Raw genomic sequence first — 17,731 nt, 5'->3', positions numbered from 1 at the left:
TTTTTGTTTTTGTTTTTCTTTCCTTTCTTTTCTTCCTTTACTTCATCTATCTCTTTAGTTCTATCTAGTTTAAAAAAAAAAATGAAGAAAAAGGCAAAAAGTATTGGAGACAATGTAATAATAACTGACAATATTATCAATTTAAAAATGTAAGACATTAATGATGTAATAGGTTATTTACCTATTTCCAATAAAAAATTATTTAAAAAAAAAAAAAAAAAAAAAAAAAAGAAAAAAACACAAATAATGCCTTAGTTGATGAAATGCTGTGAGCAAACGGCCAATGTTCGCCAAGCACTCTGGCTGTTGTTGTCCCTTCAGCTCTCGCTTCTATCTACCGTCATTTCTCATCACTTTTGGAATTCTGAAGTAGGCTAAATGTCTCACACGCTCATCCCGATTTCCATAATTATTTACAGCGCAAAAATTGACAATTTCGGTGGGTTTTAACGGACCCGCTACGCTGGAAACAACGGTAAGTGCCTACCTGCAGTTCATCGCGTGTACTCCAGTTGGCGCAGTGCATGACAGTACGGGTCATGGGTCGTGACCCGACTGCCGTGAAACCTCCTTATACACATTAAATGCACACTTACTTACTCTTCCCCCTCCCCTAAACCTCTCCTCTCCGCCCTCCCCCCCGTTCCCACCTCTCTTACCCCCACCCCTCATCCCCTCTCCGCTCCCCTACCCTCCTCCCTTCCCCCCCCTCAGCCATCCTCCCTTCCCTTCCCCATCCCCTCCGTCCCCTTTCCCTTCTACTCCCTCCCCCCCTCACCTCCCTTGCTATTTCCATTCACTTCTCCCCAAACTCCCCGCCCCCCCGACACGTGACAACCCAATGACGTAACTAGCGGCGCTCCCATTGTCATCAGAGGCACAAACATTCACAAATGGACAATAATCAAAATATATTCGGGCAGCTCCACAGAATTGAAAGGTTTCGATGGATAGACACAAAGTGCCTGAGTAACTCAGCGGGTCAGGCAGCATCTCCGGAGAGAAGGAATAGGTGATGTTTTGGGTCGAGACCCTTCATCAGTCTGCAGTTCCTTCTTGATATAATATGGTGAATATGTTGACATATTCTGTTGTGCTGCTGCAAGTAAGAATTTCATTGTTGTGTCTGGGACATGTGGAAATAAAGCACTCTTGATTCTTGGTGTGAAAGTATCTGTAAATGCTTGTGTTTCACAACTGTTCTGTAGCTTTAGCATTTTGTACATGATTATATTTTATAGAAACACCTCCACAAGTTCCATGGCATGATTTGGCCCAGAATACATAAAGAACATTGCAATAGTCTTGGTCGTGGTTCAGTCTGAGCCACAGCCCACTGTTCCAATACAGGTCAGGATCGAACCCTGGTCTCTGGCCCTGTAGACAGCGGCTCTACCCGCAGCTCCACAGTACCTCAGAAATATTAACCCTTTCCAGACACTGTATACTGCCCAACCTGCTGAATGCCCACAACGTGTTCTGTTTTTTTTTTGTTGGCAGTTTATGGTCGGACTCACATTGTTTATTTAAATTATTTTTATTAGAAGCAATTGTATAATAATAAAACATTCAGCATGTAAAATTATACAATTATTGTACAGCTTCAAATTTGACCTTTTAACCTGAAAATGAGGGAAAAGAAGAGAGAAAGAACAAGAAAGAGAAAAGGTGAAAAGTGAAAAGATAGGACCCCTAGACGACCAAAGTCGTGTGGCCAAAGACTGAGTAAAGATATAAGAGAGAAGAAAAAAAAAAAAAAAAAAAAAAAAGAAAAAAAAATAAATAAAGTGGAGATATACCTGTCCCTGGTCACCCCCGCCCACCTCACCCAACCCAGAACCGGATTAAATCAAATTTGTGTTGCGCCATTTACAACATCCCCCAACTGATCCGCAATTCCGTGTCCATCACCATCTTCCAGTCCCGCCTCAAGACCCATCTCTTCACCTCTGCCTATCCTTAGCCCCACGTCCCCCTCCCTTCTCATCTGTGCACTAATTGCCTCATATTGTGTTTTGTATTGAATTCTGTCTTTACTTTGTGTACTAGTTATGTCTCTACTATTTATTTCATTCCTCTTACATGTTTTTCCTCTACCTGCTAAATTTTTGTAAGGTGTCCTTGAGACTCTTGAAAGGCGCCTATAAATATAATGCGCCCATAAATAAAATGTATTATTATTATTATTATTATTATTATTATTATTATTATTATTATTATTATTATTATCCTTGTAATAATTCGGTAAAGGTTGTCCATGTCTTCGAAAATTGATCTGTTTTTTCTGCCAAGACAAGCCTAATATTTTCCAAATCTTCACAGTAGGGACTGATGTGTGTTTCCAAAATGTAAGTATTAGTTTTTTTCGCCGTTATTTGGCCATAGTTAAGGAAACTTTGAAATAATGTTAGCTCAGAACAGGCTTCTGACGTACCTAATGTAATCAATTCTGTATCGGGGTACAATTTTATTTTGAGTATTTCAGAAAAAAATTCAAAAATTCCCCTCCAGAAATTATGTAACTTTATACAGGAGGCAAAAGAGTGGGTTATGGCTTCTTCTTGAATGAGACATTTATCACACATAGAGGAGGCATTTTGGACCATCTTATCCAGTTTAGGCTTTGAATAATACAATCTATGCAGTAATTTTAATTGTATTAACGAGTGCCTAACGTTGAGAGAACAATTGCGTATATATAAAAAGGCTTTCCTCCCATCTATATTTTAAAATTGTTAGGCCCAATTCATCTTCTTAAGCTCGAGTAATTATTTCCGATGGGATTTATATATTTAAAAGGGTGTTATGAAGGTACGATATTAACTTATTCAAGTTCGAGTTTCTATTCATGCATTCGTCTAGTATGTCTGGAACCATATATTGGCACTTGGGTATGTGATTTCAGATAGTCTCGTATTTGAAGGTATCTGAAATATTGGCTACCTTTCAGATGATATTTCGACTGTAATTCTTGCAATGAGAGGAGAGTCCCCATCTCATAAAGATCTCCCAGTTTTTTAAATCCTAATTTTTCCAATTGTATGAACACCTTGCCAAAAGTAGACGACTTAAACGAGGGATTGTTGGCGATTGGTGAGAGAAGAAATACATTTCTCAACTTAAGGGTGGGCTTCACTTCTATGGATTATCGGATTCTTCTCATATACTGATTTCTTCAGATTTATTGGAGAGAGATGGATCGCGCCTATATTAAAAGGCAAACAATCTTCGCTCTATCGCTCTCTCTCCATTATTTGCCAGTTTACCTGTTGGCATGGATCATCCATCCAATAGATTTTTTTTTTTTTAATATTCGTTGCCCAGTATTAGTAAACACAATTAGGGAGAGCGAATCCGCCAATTTCTTTGGATTTACATAAATGTGGTTTATGGATTCTGTTAGTTTTATAATTCCAAATAAAGTTTGTGGTCAGACTCACATTCAACCAACAATTCAACTGGAAAAACGAATTAAAAAACACAGATGCTGAAAATCCAAATGGAAACACCATTCGTCATCAGTATTAGATCTCAAATGTAAGGTCTGTTTTACCTTGCAGATGCTGTCTGACCTGCTGAGTATTTGAGACAATGTCTCCATTTATTTCACAATTTGAAACCCTTTTACATAGAAACATAGAAACATAGAAATTAGGTGCAGGAGTGGAGGCCATTCGGCCCTTCGAGCCTGCACCATTCGCCATTCAATATGATCATGGCTGATCATCCAACTCAGTATCCCGTACCTGCCTTCTCTCCATACCCCCTGATCCCCTTGGCCACAAGGGCCACATCTAACTCCCTCTTAAATATAGCCAATGAACTGGCCTCAACTACCCTCTGTGGCAGAGAGTTCCAGAGATTCACCACTCTTTAAGCCATGCATTTGGTTTTGTCCGCGGCTGTGGTAACTGGTCACAAAAGCCACTTATTAAATCAGATTCCAGCTGTTTCTGCAATTGTCAAAGTTAATTGTCAAAGTTACAGCTAGTCTGTGGTCGCACCACGTGGCTTTGCTGCCGTCTAGTGGCGGAACCAAGAAGTGACGCAGTTAACGCGTTGAAATAAACGGATCGACAGACAGACAGCTCTGATTTCAGTTGCTGTTTATTTCGCTCTTCCCACATTTACATTCCCCCTGGTTTTATTTCCGCGCTCATTGGGGTTTCACGACGTGGAATTTGGGGATTAAATGGGAGCCGTTCAGCGCCGACCTATTGTCCACTGGGTTTCTGCCCCACAGCCCCTGAGCCCCGCTCCTGACGCTGGTCCCGGGACCCGACCATTTTACACACCCGGAGCGGAACCGGAGCAGATTCTTAGCCACTGGTTGTCATCCTGAGTCCAGAAGAAAGGATAAAGTTTATCTGTGAATTTGATCCCAGTGAAGGTGTAGAGATGGGACTTGGTGTCCGCGTCGTAAAATGAAACTGTCTCGGGCTCGCAACTGAGATAAACTCCCACCCTCCCGGGGATGGGACGGGCGGGGAGAGGGGATCGAGGGGAGGTGAATGCAACAAACTCGTCACCCCACCGTCTGATGCTCCAGACTCCAGTCTCCGGGGTCATGTCGACCCCTCTCTTCCTCTCCACAGACTCTGTGGCGACTCCCAGACTCCAACGCCGACTCCCCGCCACCTCCACCTCCCAGTAATGTCTCCCCGATGTGAATCCCTCCGATCCCAGCACACACGGCCAGACTGTAAACCTCTTCCCGGTGTCAGGGAGACTTCTCCGGATCCGAGTCCGTCTCCCACTCTTCAGATCCTCTGACACCTCGAGCAGCGGATGCGCTGTTTCCACATCCAGGGTGATGGAGACTGGGGGGGAGAAGCAGAGAATCAGAGAGTCCCGGGGGTCGGGGGTAGACTCGGGCAGCGCGGCCCCGGGACCGGGGGAGAGGCCGCTCGGCCTCAGGCACAGGCGGGCGGACAACTGGAACCTTGCCCGGGTTTCACCCCGGGACAGAATGGGTGGAACTTTTGGTTGTGGGGTCGCTAAACGAGAGGGGATTCACGGGTGGGTTTGAAGGTTGTGTGCAACTAAGAGTACACTGATCTCATTGTGAACCAATATATGAGGTACTTGACAATATTCCGCATGTATGGCTGGTCCTGAGAGTGAGGGAAGGTGGGATCCAAGACAAGCTTGAAAAATTGATCCAACACTGGCTTGGTGGTTGGAGGTAGAAGGATAACATTTCTGCTTGGAGGTCTGTAACTGGTGGAGTGCAGCAGAGATCGGTGCTGCAACCTTTGCTGTTTATTTCATATGTTCATGGTTTCAATGAGAATGTCGGAGTTATGACTGGAAAGTCTGTAGAGGACGTGACACTTGTGGAAGGGATGTGAGGTCTGGGGAGTCATACTCCCAATGAAAATAGCCATTAAGAAAACTATAGAAAAATAATAATAAAATAAAATAAATATAAAGATGTTTCCACCGATCTGTGTTATAAATGTCATCTCTATGAATCGTATCATTTTTATGGTAAAACATCACCAAATCAGGCGGCAGAGCATGGAGGCTGATTAGACTGAGTGCTCCATATGGTCTGATAAATAAACCATATAACCATATAACAATTACAGCACGGAAACAGGCCATCTCTGCCCTACAAGTCCATGCCGTTGTCTCTGTACTGTACACTGACAATGACAATTAAAATTGAATCTGAATCTGAATCTGAATCTGAATCTGATGCCGAACAAATTTTTTCCCCTTAGTCCCACCTGCCTGCACTCGTACCATAACCCTCCATTCCCTTCTCATCCATATGCCTATCCAATTTATTTTTAAATGATACCAATGAACCTGCCTCCACCACTTCCAGTGGGAGCTCATTCCACACCGCCACCACTCTCAGCGTAAAGAAGTTCCCCCTCATATTACCCCTAAACTTCTGTCCCTTAATTCTGAAGTCATGTCCTCTTGTTTGAATCTTCCCTATTCTCAAAGGAAAATGCTTGTCCACATCAACTCTGTCTATCCCTCTCATCATTTTAAAGACCTCTATCAGGTCCCCCCTTAACCTTCTGCGCTCCAGAGAATAAAGACCTAACTTATTCAACCTATCTCTGTAACTTAGTTGTTGAAACCCAGGCAACATTCTAGTAAATCTCCTCTGTACTCTCTCTATTTTGTTGACATCCTTCCTATAATTTGGCGACCAAAATTGTACACCATACTCCAGGTTTGGCCTCACCAATGCCTTGTACAAACCTCCACTAAATTCAAAGTAAACGAGTATTTAAGTTTTAATGAGTACAGTACGAGTGGGAGAGTCAAAACAAAGAGCAGAAGTTGCAAGAAAAGATGCAAGAAAAGCAAGAAACAGAAGGACAGACTCGAAGCGACAGAGACGATGGCAAATACAAACAGGTTGGTGGAAACGATGCAACAGAGGCCCTTCATGAGGGATTAAAAAGCATAAATACACAAATCAGCAACTTGAGAAGAGAATTAAAAGCGGACTTCACATCATTCAAATACGATTTCAAGCGGGATATGAAAGAAGTGCTGGCCGAACTATAATAGCCCAGGATATATACACAACCCTCTACAGTAGATGGGGAATCAATGAAGACTTGTTTAAGTACAATAGATCTGCCTCTTATTGGAGAGACACAAAATAAAATAATTACAGCAGAAATATCACTGGAGGAGATAGAGAAGACAACTGGTAGGATGAAAACAAACAAGGCCCCAGGCAGCGACAGTTTCCCTATAGAATGACAACAGGCAATAGGTGCAGGAATAGGCCATTTGGCCCTTCGAGCCAGCACCGCCATTCAATGTGATCATGCCTGATCATCCCCAATCAGTACCCCGTTCAAACCTTCTCCCCATATCCTCCGCTAAGAGCCCAATCTCGCTCTCTTTTGAAAGCATCCAGGGAAACTGCCTTCACTGCCTTCTGAGGCAGAGAATTCCACAGACTCACCACTCCCTGTGAGAAAACAAATGTTTCCTTGTCTCCGTTCTAAATGGCTTACTCCTTATTCTTAAATTGTGGCCCCTGGTTCTGGACTCCCCTAAAATCGGGAACATGTTTCCTGCCTCTAGCGTGTCCAAACCCTTAACAATCTTATATGTTTAAATGAGATAACCTCTCATCCTTCTAAACTCCAGAGTGTACAAGCTCAGCTGTTCCATTCTCTCAACATATGACAGTCCCGCCATCCCGGGAATTAACATGTAAACCTACGCTGCACTCCCTCAATAGCAAGAATGTCATTCCTCGAATTAGGGGACAAAAACTGCACACAATTCTCCAGGTGTGGTCTCACTAGGGGCTCTGTACAACTGCAGAAGGACCTCTTTGCTCCTATACTAGATTCATCTTATTATAAAGGCCAACATGCCATTCACTTTCTTCACTGCCTGCTGTCCCTGCATGCTTACTTTCATAGACTGATGTACAAGGACTCCCAGATCCCATTGTACTTCCCATTTTCCCAACTTGATGCCATTTAGACAGTAATCTACCTTCCTGATTTTGCTACCAAAGTGGATAACCTCACAGTTATCCACATTAATCTTCATCTGCCATGTATCTGCCCACTCACCCAACCTGTCCAAGTCACCCTGCATTCTCATAGCATCCTCCTCACAGTTCACACTGCCACCCAGCTTTGTGTCATCTGCAAATTTGCTAATGTTACTTTGAATCCCTTCTTCCAAATAATATATAATAATATATATATATTGTAAATAGATGCGGTCCCAGCACCGAGCCTTGCGGCACCCCACTAGTCAATGCCTGCCATTCTTAAAGGGACCCGTTAATCCCTACTCTTTGTTTCCAGTCTGCCAACCACTTCTCTATCCATGTCTGCACTCTACCCTCAATATCATGTGCCCTAATGTTGCCCACTAATCTCCTATGTGGTACATGTCAAATACTTTCTGAAAGTCTAGGTACATTACATCCACTGGCTCTCTCTAGGCCATTTTCCTAGTTACATCTTCAAAAAAATCCAGAAGATTAGTCAAGCAAGATTTCCCCTTCGTAAATCCATGCTGACTTGGACTGATATCCAAATATGCGGCTCTCATCTTTAATAATTGACTCCAGAATCTTCCCCACCACCGATGTCAGGCTAACTGGGCTATACTTCTCTGTTTTTTTCTCTCCCGCCTTTCGTAAAAAGTGGGATAACATTAGCTACCCTCCAATCCACAGGAACTGATCCCGAGTCTATAGAACATTGGAAAAGTATCACCAGTGTTTCCACAATTTCTAGAGCCCCTTCTTTAAGTACCCTGGGATGCAGCCCACCAGGCCCTGGGGATGTATCAGCGTTCAGTCCCATCAGTCTATCCAACATCAATTCCTGCATAAATGTGGATTTCCGTCAGTTCCACTGTCTCCCCAGATCCTCTGGCCACTACTATATCAGGAAGATTGTTTGTGTCCACCTTAGATCCAAAGACAGATCCAAAGTACCTGTTCAACTCATCTGCCATTTCTTTGTTCCCCATAATATATTCACCTTTTTCAGTCTTCAAGGTTCCAACTTTGGTCTTAACTATTTGTTTTGTCTTCGCATACCTAAAGAAGATTTTACTATCCTACTTTATATTCTAGGCTAGCTTACCTACGTACCTCATATTTTCTCCCCATATTGTCTGTTTGGTTATCTTACGTTGCTCTTTAAACATTACCCAATCCTCTTGCTTCCCGCTCATCTTTGCTACTTTGTACTTCTTCGCTTTAACCTTTATACTGTCCCTGACGTCCCTTGTCAGCCATGGTTGTCCATTTCTCCCCTTGGAATCTTTCTTCCTCCCAGGAATGAACTGATCCTGCACCTTCTGTATTATTCCTAGAAACACCTGCCATTTTTGTTGCACTGTATTCCCTGCTAGTGTATCTTTAGAGTAATCTTTGGCCAGCTCCTCCCTCATGGCGAGTTCCTGCCTCAATGGTATAAAATATTTCGGAATGAGCTGAACCCACTTCTTCTGAGACACTCGAGCTGGATTATCAAAGAAGGCAAGACACCCACGTCATGGAAAGAGGCAATTATAATATTAATCCCCATAGAGAACAAAGACAAGGGAAATTGTACCAACTACAGACCGATATCAATTTTAAATGTGGACTATAAATGATATTCTTCAATTATCTCAAACGATTCGAAAAGTTCATGCCAGATTTAATTGATGAAGACCAGACTGGTTTTATAATAGGCAGACAAACACAGGACAGTATTAGAAGATCCCTAAATATAATACACACAATTCAAAAGGAAAGTACGCACACTGTCCTGATTAGCCCAGATGGGGAAAAGGCTTTCGTTAGGGTAAATTGAGAATTCTTATATCAAAAACGAGAACGATTTGGCTTTACAGAAGATTCAAGTTATTAAAGCAATTTACCTGCAACCTACTGCAAGAGCAAAGGTGAATGGGTCCTTAACTGAGAGATTTGTGTTAGGAAGAGGAATGTGACAGGGATGTTGTCTTAGCACTACCCTGTTTGCTATATGTATTGAGCCATTGGCACAAGCGATTCGTCAAGATAGGGATCTGAGGGGAGTAACTATAAGAGACAGAGAATATAAAATTGGTCTTATTGAAGATAATGTAAGGATGTATATCACGGAAGTAAACACCTCCTTTCCATGGATGATGGAGATCAGAGAGAAATTTAATTTTATGCAGGATATAAAGTGAATATTTCAAAAACTCAAACCTTCCTATTTAATTGTGCTCCCCCAGAAGACATCAAGCAAAAGTATAATATTAAATGGGATTCAAAATCAATCAAATACCTAGGGGTACTTATAACAAAAAATCTATCATTGTTGTATGTGGCCAATTATAAACTAATCAACCAAAAGATAAGAAAGGATAAAGAAAGATGGTCCACCTACCAAATTGATTTTATTACTAAGATAAATGTGGTGAAAATGAATATTTTGCCAAGGCTTGTTTCAATCTCTGTCAATAGTGGTACAATTAAAATAATTAATTTACCTGAAGGTCACAGCAGAGAATGTTGGTAGAGGGTTGTTTTTCAGACTGGAGACAGAATCCACTGTTGTTCCTTATTTATATGCACGATTGGGTGTGTATGTAGGTTGCACGGTTAGTCAGTTTGCAGATGGAACTAAAATTGGTGACATTGTGGAGAGTGAAGAAGGTTATCTGAGAGTAAATGGGATCCCTGTGAACTGGGCCAATGGGCTCAGGAACGGCAGGTGGGATTTATTGATGTGAAGGTGAGGTGATGCACTTTGCTGAGAAAAACCAGGGCAGGACATACACAGTAAACGGGGAACTTTATAGAACAGAGAGATCTCAGGCTGCAGGTACACAGTGCCATGGAAGATGCAACATTGTCAGGCAGGGTGGTGAAGAATGTGTTGTCACTCATGGCACTGAGCCTTGCGGCATTCAATCATGGCTGATCTATCTTTCCCCCTCAATCCCATTCTCCAGCCTTCTCCCCATAACCCTTGACACCCGCACTAATCAAGAATCTGTCTATCTCTGATTGAAAATATCAATTGAGGGCTTCCACATCCTTCTGTGGCAATGAATTCCACAGATTCACCAAATTCCTCCTCATCTCCTTCCTAAAGGAACGTCCTTTTATTCTGAGGCTGTGGTCATGGCATTGCAGTGCATTAGTTCCAGAGACAAAGTCTAATGTCCATAAACATAGAAAATAGGTGCAGGAGTAGGCCATTCGGCCCTTCGAGCCTGCACCGCCATTCAATATGATCATGGCTGATCATCCAACTCAGTATCCTGTACCTGCCTTCTCTCCATACCCCCTGATCCCTTTAGCCACAAGGGCCACATCTAACTCCCTCTTAAATATAGCCAACGAACTGGCCTCAACTACCTTCTGTGGCAGAGAGTTCCAGAGATTCACCACTCTCTGTGTGAAAAATGTTTTTCTCATCTCGGTCCTAAAGGATTTCCCATTTATCCTTAAACTGTGACCCATTGTCCTTGACTTCCCCAACATCGGGAACAATCTTCCTGCATCTAGCCTGTACAACCCCTTAAGAATTTTGTAAGTTTCTATAAGTTCCCCCCTCAATCTTCTAAAAGGGGTTTCTTCTAATCTTCTAATGGGTGTTATGAAGAATTGAACAGTAACCCTAGCTTGTGGAAGGACCGTTCAGAAGCCTGATAACAGAGGGGAAGAAGCTGTTCCTGAGTCTGGTGGTGCGCGCTTTCAAGCTTCTGTACCTTCTGCTGGACGGGAGCGGGGAGAAGAAGGAATGACCGGGGTGGGACATGATTTGATTATGTGGGTTGAGTTTCTGATGCAGCTTAACACGTAATATTCAGGAAGACATCTTGAGTTTAACGGTACAAAAAAGATTGTCAATACTTGAGATGATTAAGTATTTTCCAAAAGGCTCCTCAGTGAAATCTCACTTGTTCCATGTGTTGCTAAAGTCAATATCATCTGACAATGAAATTACTTTGGAAAATGGTATCTTTGAAATAATAGTTAGCATTCAGGGGATTGTTCTCATTTTAGCATTCCATTTTCATTATTTGTGTCTGGCAGTGTGTGATAATCGGTATGTTCTATAACTGAGAAAAAATGATGCTGGAATGGTTTGAAAGTAGAAACTTGGCCTACAGTAACCCCATCAGAGATTTCTGAAAAGATGGAATATAGTGTTTAGTTTTCAGAGATAGACTGCTCCACTGCAAAATCTGAAGTTGTGCCTGCTTTGAAGAAGATCTCCTCCTCTCTCCAATAGCGGTTCAGTGACACCCTCTCTTTCTCACTGCTCTCCTTTCTGTGCCTGCCTCACCCTCCTCTAGCTTTCTTCTCCCCCCGCCTTACAAGCAGTCTGAAGAAGGATCCCGATCCTAAACGTCACCTATCCATGTTCTCCACAGATGCTGCCTGACCCGCTGAGTTACTCCAGCACTCTGAGACGTCACCTATCCATGTGTTCTCCACAGATGCTGCCTGACCCGCTGAGTTACTCCAGCACTCTGTGAAACGTCACCTATCCATGTTCTCCACAGATGCTGCCTGACCCGCTGAGTTACTCCAGCACTCTGTGAAACGTCACCTATCCATGTTCTCCACAGACGCTGCCTGACCCGCTGAGTTACTCCAGCACTCTGTGAAACGTCACCTATCCATGTTCTCCACAGATGCTGCCTGACCCGCTGAGTTACTCCAGCACTCTGTGAAACGTCACCTATCCATGTTCTCCACAGATGCTGCCTGACCCGCTGAGTTACTCCAGCACTCTGTGAAACGTCACCTATCCATGTTCTCCACAGATGCTGCCTGACCCGCTGAGTTACTCCAGCACTCTCTGAAACGTCACCTATCCATGTTCTCCACAGATGCTGCCTGACCCGCTGAGTTACTCCAGCACTCTGTGAAACGTCACCTATCCATGTTCTCCACAGATGCTGCCTGACCCGCTGAGTTACTCCAGCACTCTGTGTCCACTTTTGTTCTCATGTTTTGGAAACACTGACTGGAAGGCGTTTGCAGCCCAGGCCACCCTTGACTCCCACACGGACATTGATTCCTATACATCCTCTGTTCTGGACTTTATAAACTCCACCATCAATAGTGTCACCTCCCTCAAACAGGTGACCATATACCCGAATCAGAAGCCATGGATGAACAGCGAGGTCAGGCTACTGCTGAAAGCACGGGACACCGCTTTCAGGTCAGGCGATGCTCGAGCCTACAGTTCATCCAGGGCTAACCTGAAGAGGGGCATCAGGAAGGCCAAGCACTGCCATAAGCTCAGGATTGAGGAGCACTTCAACAACAACTCCGACCCCCGACGCATGTGGCAAGGCATCCAGGCCATCACGGACTACAGACCCTCCAACATCACCCCCACATCCAGCGACGCCTCCTTCCTTGAGGAGCTTAACCACTTCTATGGCCGCTTCGACAGGGACAATCTAGAGACAGCCATCAAGGCTGTGCTACCTGCCGATCACCAACCCCTCACACTCACCCCCTATGACGTGTACGTGGCACTGAGTAGGACTAATGCACGTAAGGCTGCTGGCCCTGACGGCATCCCCGGGCGCGTGCTCAGTGCCTGTGCTGCGCAGCTGACAGACATCTGGACTGACATCTTCAACCTGTCACTTGCCCAAGCAGTTGTCCCCACTTGCCTTAAAACCACCTCCATCGTGCCAGTGCCAAAACACTCCACTGCGGCAAGCCTCAACGACTTCCGCCCAGTTGCACTTACCCCCATCATCACCAAGTGCTTCGAGAGGCTGGTCCTGGCACACCTCAAAAGCTGCCTACCCCCCACACTGGATCCCTATCAGTTTGCCTACCGCAAGAACAGGAGTACGGAGGATGCTATCTCAACGGCACTTCACTCCGCCCTCTCCCACCTTGACAACAGAGACACTTATGTAAGAATGCTGTTCATCGATTACAGCTCAGCATTCAACACCATTATTCCATCAAAACTGATCACCAAACTCGGTAACCTGGGCATCGACCCCTCCCTCTGCAACTGGATACTGGACTTTCTAACCAACAGACCCCAGTCTGTGAGGTTAGACAAGCACACCTCTTCAACCCTCACCCTGAACACCGGCGTTCCTCAGGGCTGTGTGCTGTGCCCCCTCCTCTACTCCCTCTTCACCTATGACTGCACACCTGTACATGGTACTAACACCATCATCAAGTATGCAGATGATACAACGGTGATTGGCCTCATCAGCAACAACGATGAGCTGGCCTACAGGGAGGAGGTCCAGCACTTAGCAGCATGGTGCGCTGACAACAACCTGGCCCTTAACTCCAAGAAGACCAAGGAGCTCATTGTAGACTTCAGGAAGTCCAGAGGCGGCACGCACACCCCCATCCACATTAACGGGACGGAGGTGGAACGTGTTTCTAGCTTCAGGTTCCTGGGAGTCAACATCTCCGATGACCTCTCTTGGACCCACAATACCTCTACTCTGATCAAGAAGGCTCATCAGCGTCTCTTCTTCCTGAGGAGACTGAAGAAGGTCCATCTGTCTCCTCAGATCCTGGTGAACTTCTACCGCTGCACCATCGAGAGCATCCTTACCAACTGCATCACAGTATGGTATGGCAACTGCTCTGTCTCCGACCGGAAGGCATTGCAGAGGGTGGTGAAAATTGCCCAACGCATCACCGGTTCCACGCTCCCCTCCATTGAGTCTGTCCAAAGCAAGCGCTGTCTGCGGAGGGCGCTCAGCATCACCAAGGACTGCTCTCACCCCAACCATGGACTGTTTACCCTCCTACCATCCGGGAGGCGCTACAGGTCTCTCCGTTGCCGAACCAGCAGGTCGAGGAACAGCTTCTTTCCGGCGGCTGTCACTCTACTAAACAACGTACCTCGGTGACTGCCAATCCCCCCCCCCCCCCCCCCCGGACACTTATTATTGCTTATTTTTTTATTCAAATCGTTTGCTATGTCGCTCTTCAAGGGAGATGCTAAATGCATTTCGTTGTCTCTGTACTGTACACTGACAATGACAATTAAAATTGAATCTGAATCTACCCCCCCCCCCTCTCCCTCTCCTTCCCTCTCTCCATCTCTCCTCCCCTCAGCCGGCACATCCTTCCTCAGATACGGGGCCCAGAACTGCTCACAATATCTCCAAATACTCCTCTTTCTCTCACCCCCCCCCCCCCTCCCCTTTCCCCCCTTCTCCCCCCTCTCTCCCTCCCTCCCCCCCCCCTCCCTCCCCTCCTCCCCCCCCTCTCCTCTCTCTCCCCCTCTCCCTCCCCCCCCCCTTTCTCCCCTCCCCCCTCCCCCCTCCTCCCCCCCCCCCCCCCCCTCCCCCCCCCCCCTCCCCTCTCCCCCCTCTCCCTCTCTCTCCCCCCCCCTCTCCCCTCCCTCCCCCCCTCTCCCACTCCCTCTCCCCCTCCCCCCCCCCACCTCCCCTCCCTCTCTCGCTCTCACACACCTCTCTCTCTCTCTCCCACACTCCCCCTCTCTCTCCCTCTCTCTCTCTCCCCTCTCCCCTCTCTCCCCCTCCCTCCCTCCCTCTCCCCCCCTCCCCCCCCTCCCCCCCCCCCTCCTCCCCCCCTCCCTCCCCCCCTCCCCCCTCCCTCTCTCTCTCCCCTCCCCCTCTCCCCCCCCTCTCCCCCCCCCTCCCCCTCTCTCCCTCTCCCCTCTCCCCCCCCCCCTCCCCTCCCCCCCCCTCTCCCCCCCCCCCTCCCCTCCTCTCCCCTCCCCCCCTCCCCTCCCCCCTCCCCTCTCTCCCTCTCCCCCCCCCCCTCTCCCCCTCTCTCTCTCCCCCTCTCTCCTCTCTCTCTCTCCCTCTCTGTCCTCTCCCTCTCCCCCCCCCCTCTCCCTCTCCCCCTCCCCCCTCTCTCTCCCCTCCCCCCCCCTCCCCTCCCCCCCTCCCCCCCCCCCCCCCTCCCCCCCCCTCCCCCCTCTCTCTCTCTCCCCCCTCTCTCGTCTCTCTCTGCCTCCTCTCTCCCTCTCCCTCCCTCTCTCTCCCTCTCCCCCTCCTCTCTCCCCCCCTCTCTCCCCTTCTCTCTCCCCTCTCTCTCTCCCCCTGCCCCTCTCTCTCTCTCCCTCCCCAATATCCCCTTCTCGCCTCCCTCTCTCTTTCCCCTTCTCCACCTCTCTCCCTCTCATTCCCCCCTCCATCTCCCACTTCTCTCCCCCTCTCTCCAGAGCCGGCACATCCATCCTCAGACACGGGGCCCAGAACTGCTCACAATATCTCCGAATGCGGCCTGACCAGCGCCTTATAGAGCCTCAGCGTTACATCCCTGTCTTCATACACGCCTTCGGGACAAGTCTACGGAAGGTTGAGTGTTGTCCGTTTACGGATGTTACCATTGTTATTTAATGAACAATCGATTGATTTTGGGATGGAGAGAGGGAGAGAGAGGGGGAGAGAGAGAGATAGAATAAACAACAGGTGCAGGAGGAGGCCATTCGGCCCTTCGAGCCAGCACCGCCATTCAATGTGATCACGGCTGATCATCCACAATCAGTACCCCGTTCCTGCATTCTCCTCATATCCCCCGACTCCGCTATCTTTAAGAGCCCTATCTTGCTCTCTCGTGAAAGCCTCCAGAGAACCGGCCTCCACCGGCGTCTGAGGCAGAGAATTCCACAGACTCACCACTCTCTGTGAGAAAAAGTGTTTCTTCGTCTCCGTTCTAAATGGCCGATCCCTTATTCTTAATCTGTGGCCCCTGGTTCAGGACTCCCCCCACATCGGGAACATGTTTCCTGCCTCTAATGTGTCCAAACCCTAAATAATCTTACATGTTTCAATGAGATAACCTCTCATCCTTCTAAACTCCAGAGTGTACAAGCCCAGCCGCTCCATTCTCTCAACATATGACAGTCCCGCCATCCCGGGAATTAAACTGGCGAACCTACGCTGGGCTCCCTCAATAGCAAGAATGTCCTTCCTCAAATTAGGGGACCAAAAATGCACACAATACTCCAGATGTGGTCTCACCAGGGCCCTGTACAATTGCAGAATGACCTATTTGCTCCTATACTCAACTCCTCTTGTTATGAAGGTCAACATGTCATTCACTTTCTTCACTGCCTGCTGTACCTGCTTGCTTACTTTCAGTGACTGATGAACAAGGACCCCCAGATCCCTCTGTACTTCCCCTTTTCCCAACTTGACACCATTCAGATAATAATCTGCCTTCCCGTTCTTGCCACCAAAGTGGATAACCTCACATTTCTCCGCATTAAACTACACCTGCCATGCATCTGCCCACTCCCGTTAGAGGAGGGCGGCCAGTCCTTGGTATGCGTGCGTACCCAGGTGGCGGCTCTCCGTCTCAGGACTCTGCGGAGGTATATGTATATAGAGAACCCCCCCAGATGGCACGTTTTGGCCACGTATTTTTTGCGACGGGGTCGTTGTCTAAGGGGGGTCTCGCGGCTCCCGGTGGCGGGCATCAGTCGACCTGCCCTAAGGGGCTTGCCTGTTTTCTACCGGGATGTGTTAAGAGTGAGGAATCTGGTTGTTTTCAGCCAGCGTGTTGCTCCACGAGGGGAGGGGGATGTTGCGGCTGCGGGAGTGGCCGGTCCTCAACAAATCATGGCGGGTGTCGAGGAGAGGCGTGCGCCCAGAGTGGTTTTAAATGAGCCCTTACCCGCTCCGTCAGATCTGCTCATTGGGCCTCGGTTCCGGGATATATCTCGGGCACCGGTTCCACACAACCTGAGCCGCCTTTCGGAGATGACCAGCGTGCCGTTTCGTGACGCGAAGAGACGCTCACTGTATAGAATGTTCCTGCACATTCTGCACCTCCTTGCCTTCGTCTCCCGTCCCGACACACCATGGCGGACGGTGTTACCACCTGAAGGAGGGGAAGGTCCCCAGTGGGGGTCCCTCTACAAGGGAGTTGTCCCCCTATACGTGGGGGACCTGGGGTGGAGAGTGCTGCACAGAGCGGTGGCATGTAACAAACTTTTGAGTCGGTTCACGGACTCGTCCGCTGCCTGTATTTTTTGTGGCGAGGAAGAGACCGTGTTCCATGTGTATATGGAGTGTGAGAGGCTACTGCCCCTGTATCAATATCTGAAGGGGTTGTTCCTAAAGTTCTGGTTACATTTTAGTCCTACGATTCTTGTGTTTGGACACAAGGCAGGGTGTGGGGAGAGCCAAGTGGGAGGGTGGGACCTACCTGTCGGTCTACTCCTGGGCCTGGCCAAGATGGCCATACGTGGGTCCAGGCAGGCAAGAGTCGGCTGCTTGCCCCTCTGTCGGGCCTACGTCC

General features: G+C 47.2%; 1 protein-coding gene across 1 annotated transcript; it reads right to left on the bottom strand.

Moving 5' to 3' along the window:
- Positions 1-2,229: 2,229 nt before the first annotated feature.
- Positions 2,230-17,685, bottom strand: LOC129715517 (E3 ubiquitin-protein ligase TRIM39-like). The gene is made up of 2 exons (XM_055665388.1): positions 17,639-17,685; positions 2,230-4,820 (listed from the first exon to the last, which is right to left on the bottom strand). The coding sequence occupies exons 1-2, from the start codon at positions 17,673-17,675 to the stop codon at positions 4,288-4,290; spliced, it is 570 nt and encodes a 189-aa protein (XP_055521363.1). The 5' UTR covers positions 17,676-17,685; the 3' UTR covers positions 2,230-4,287.
- Between the last annotated feature and the right edge of the window lie 46 nt (positions 17,686-17,731).

The sequence above is a fragment of the Leucoraja erinacea genome, unplaced genomic scaffold (assembly GCF_028641065.1).
Source record: "Leucoraja erinacea ecotype New England unplaced genomic scaffold, Leri_hhj_1 Leri_1219S, whole genome shotgun sequence".
Classification (NCBI taxonomy): domain Eukaryota; kingdom Metazoa; phylum Chordata; class Chondrichthyes; order Rajiformes; family Rajidae; genus Leucoraja; species Leucoraja erinaceus.
The sequence above is the reverse complement of the archived record's forward strand: the minus strand, read 5'-3'. Positions and strand labels throughout refer to the sequence as shown.

Bases quoted from the DNA above. Each gene is read 5' to 3' on its own strand.
- LOC129715517 (XM_055665388.1), bottom strand. From the start codon at position 17,675: ATGGCCATCTTGGCCAGGCCCAGGAGTAGACCGACAG. The intron at 4,821-17,638 runs GTAGGTCCCACC...TCTCCCCCCCAG, and splicing joins GCCCAGGAGTAGACCGACAG to TCTCCATCACCCTGGATGTG.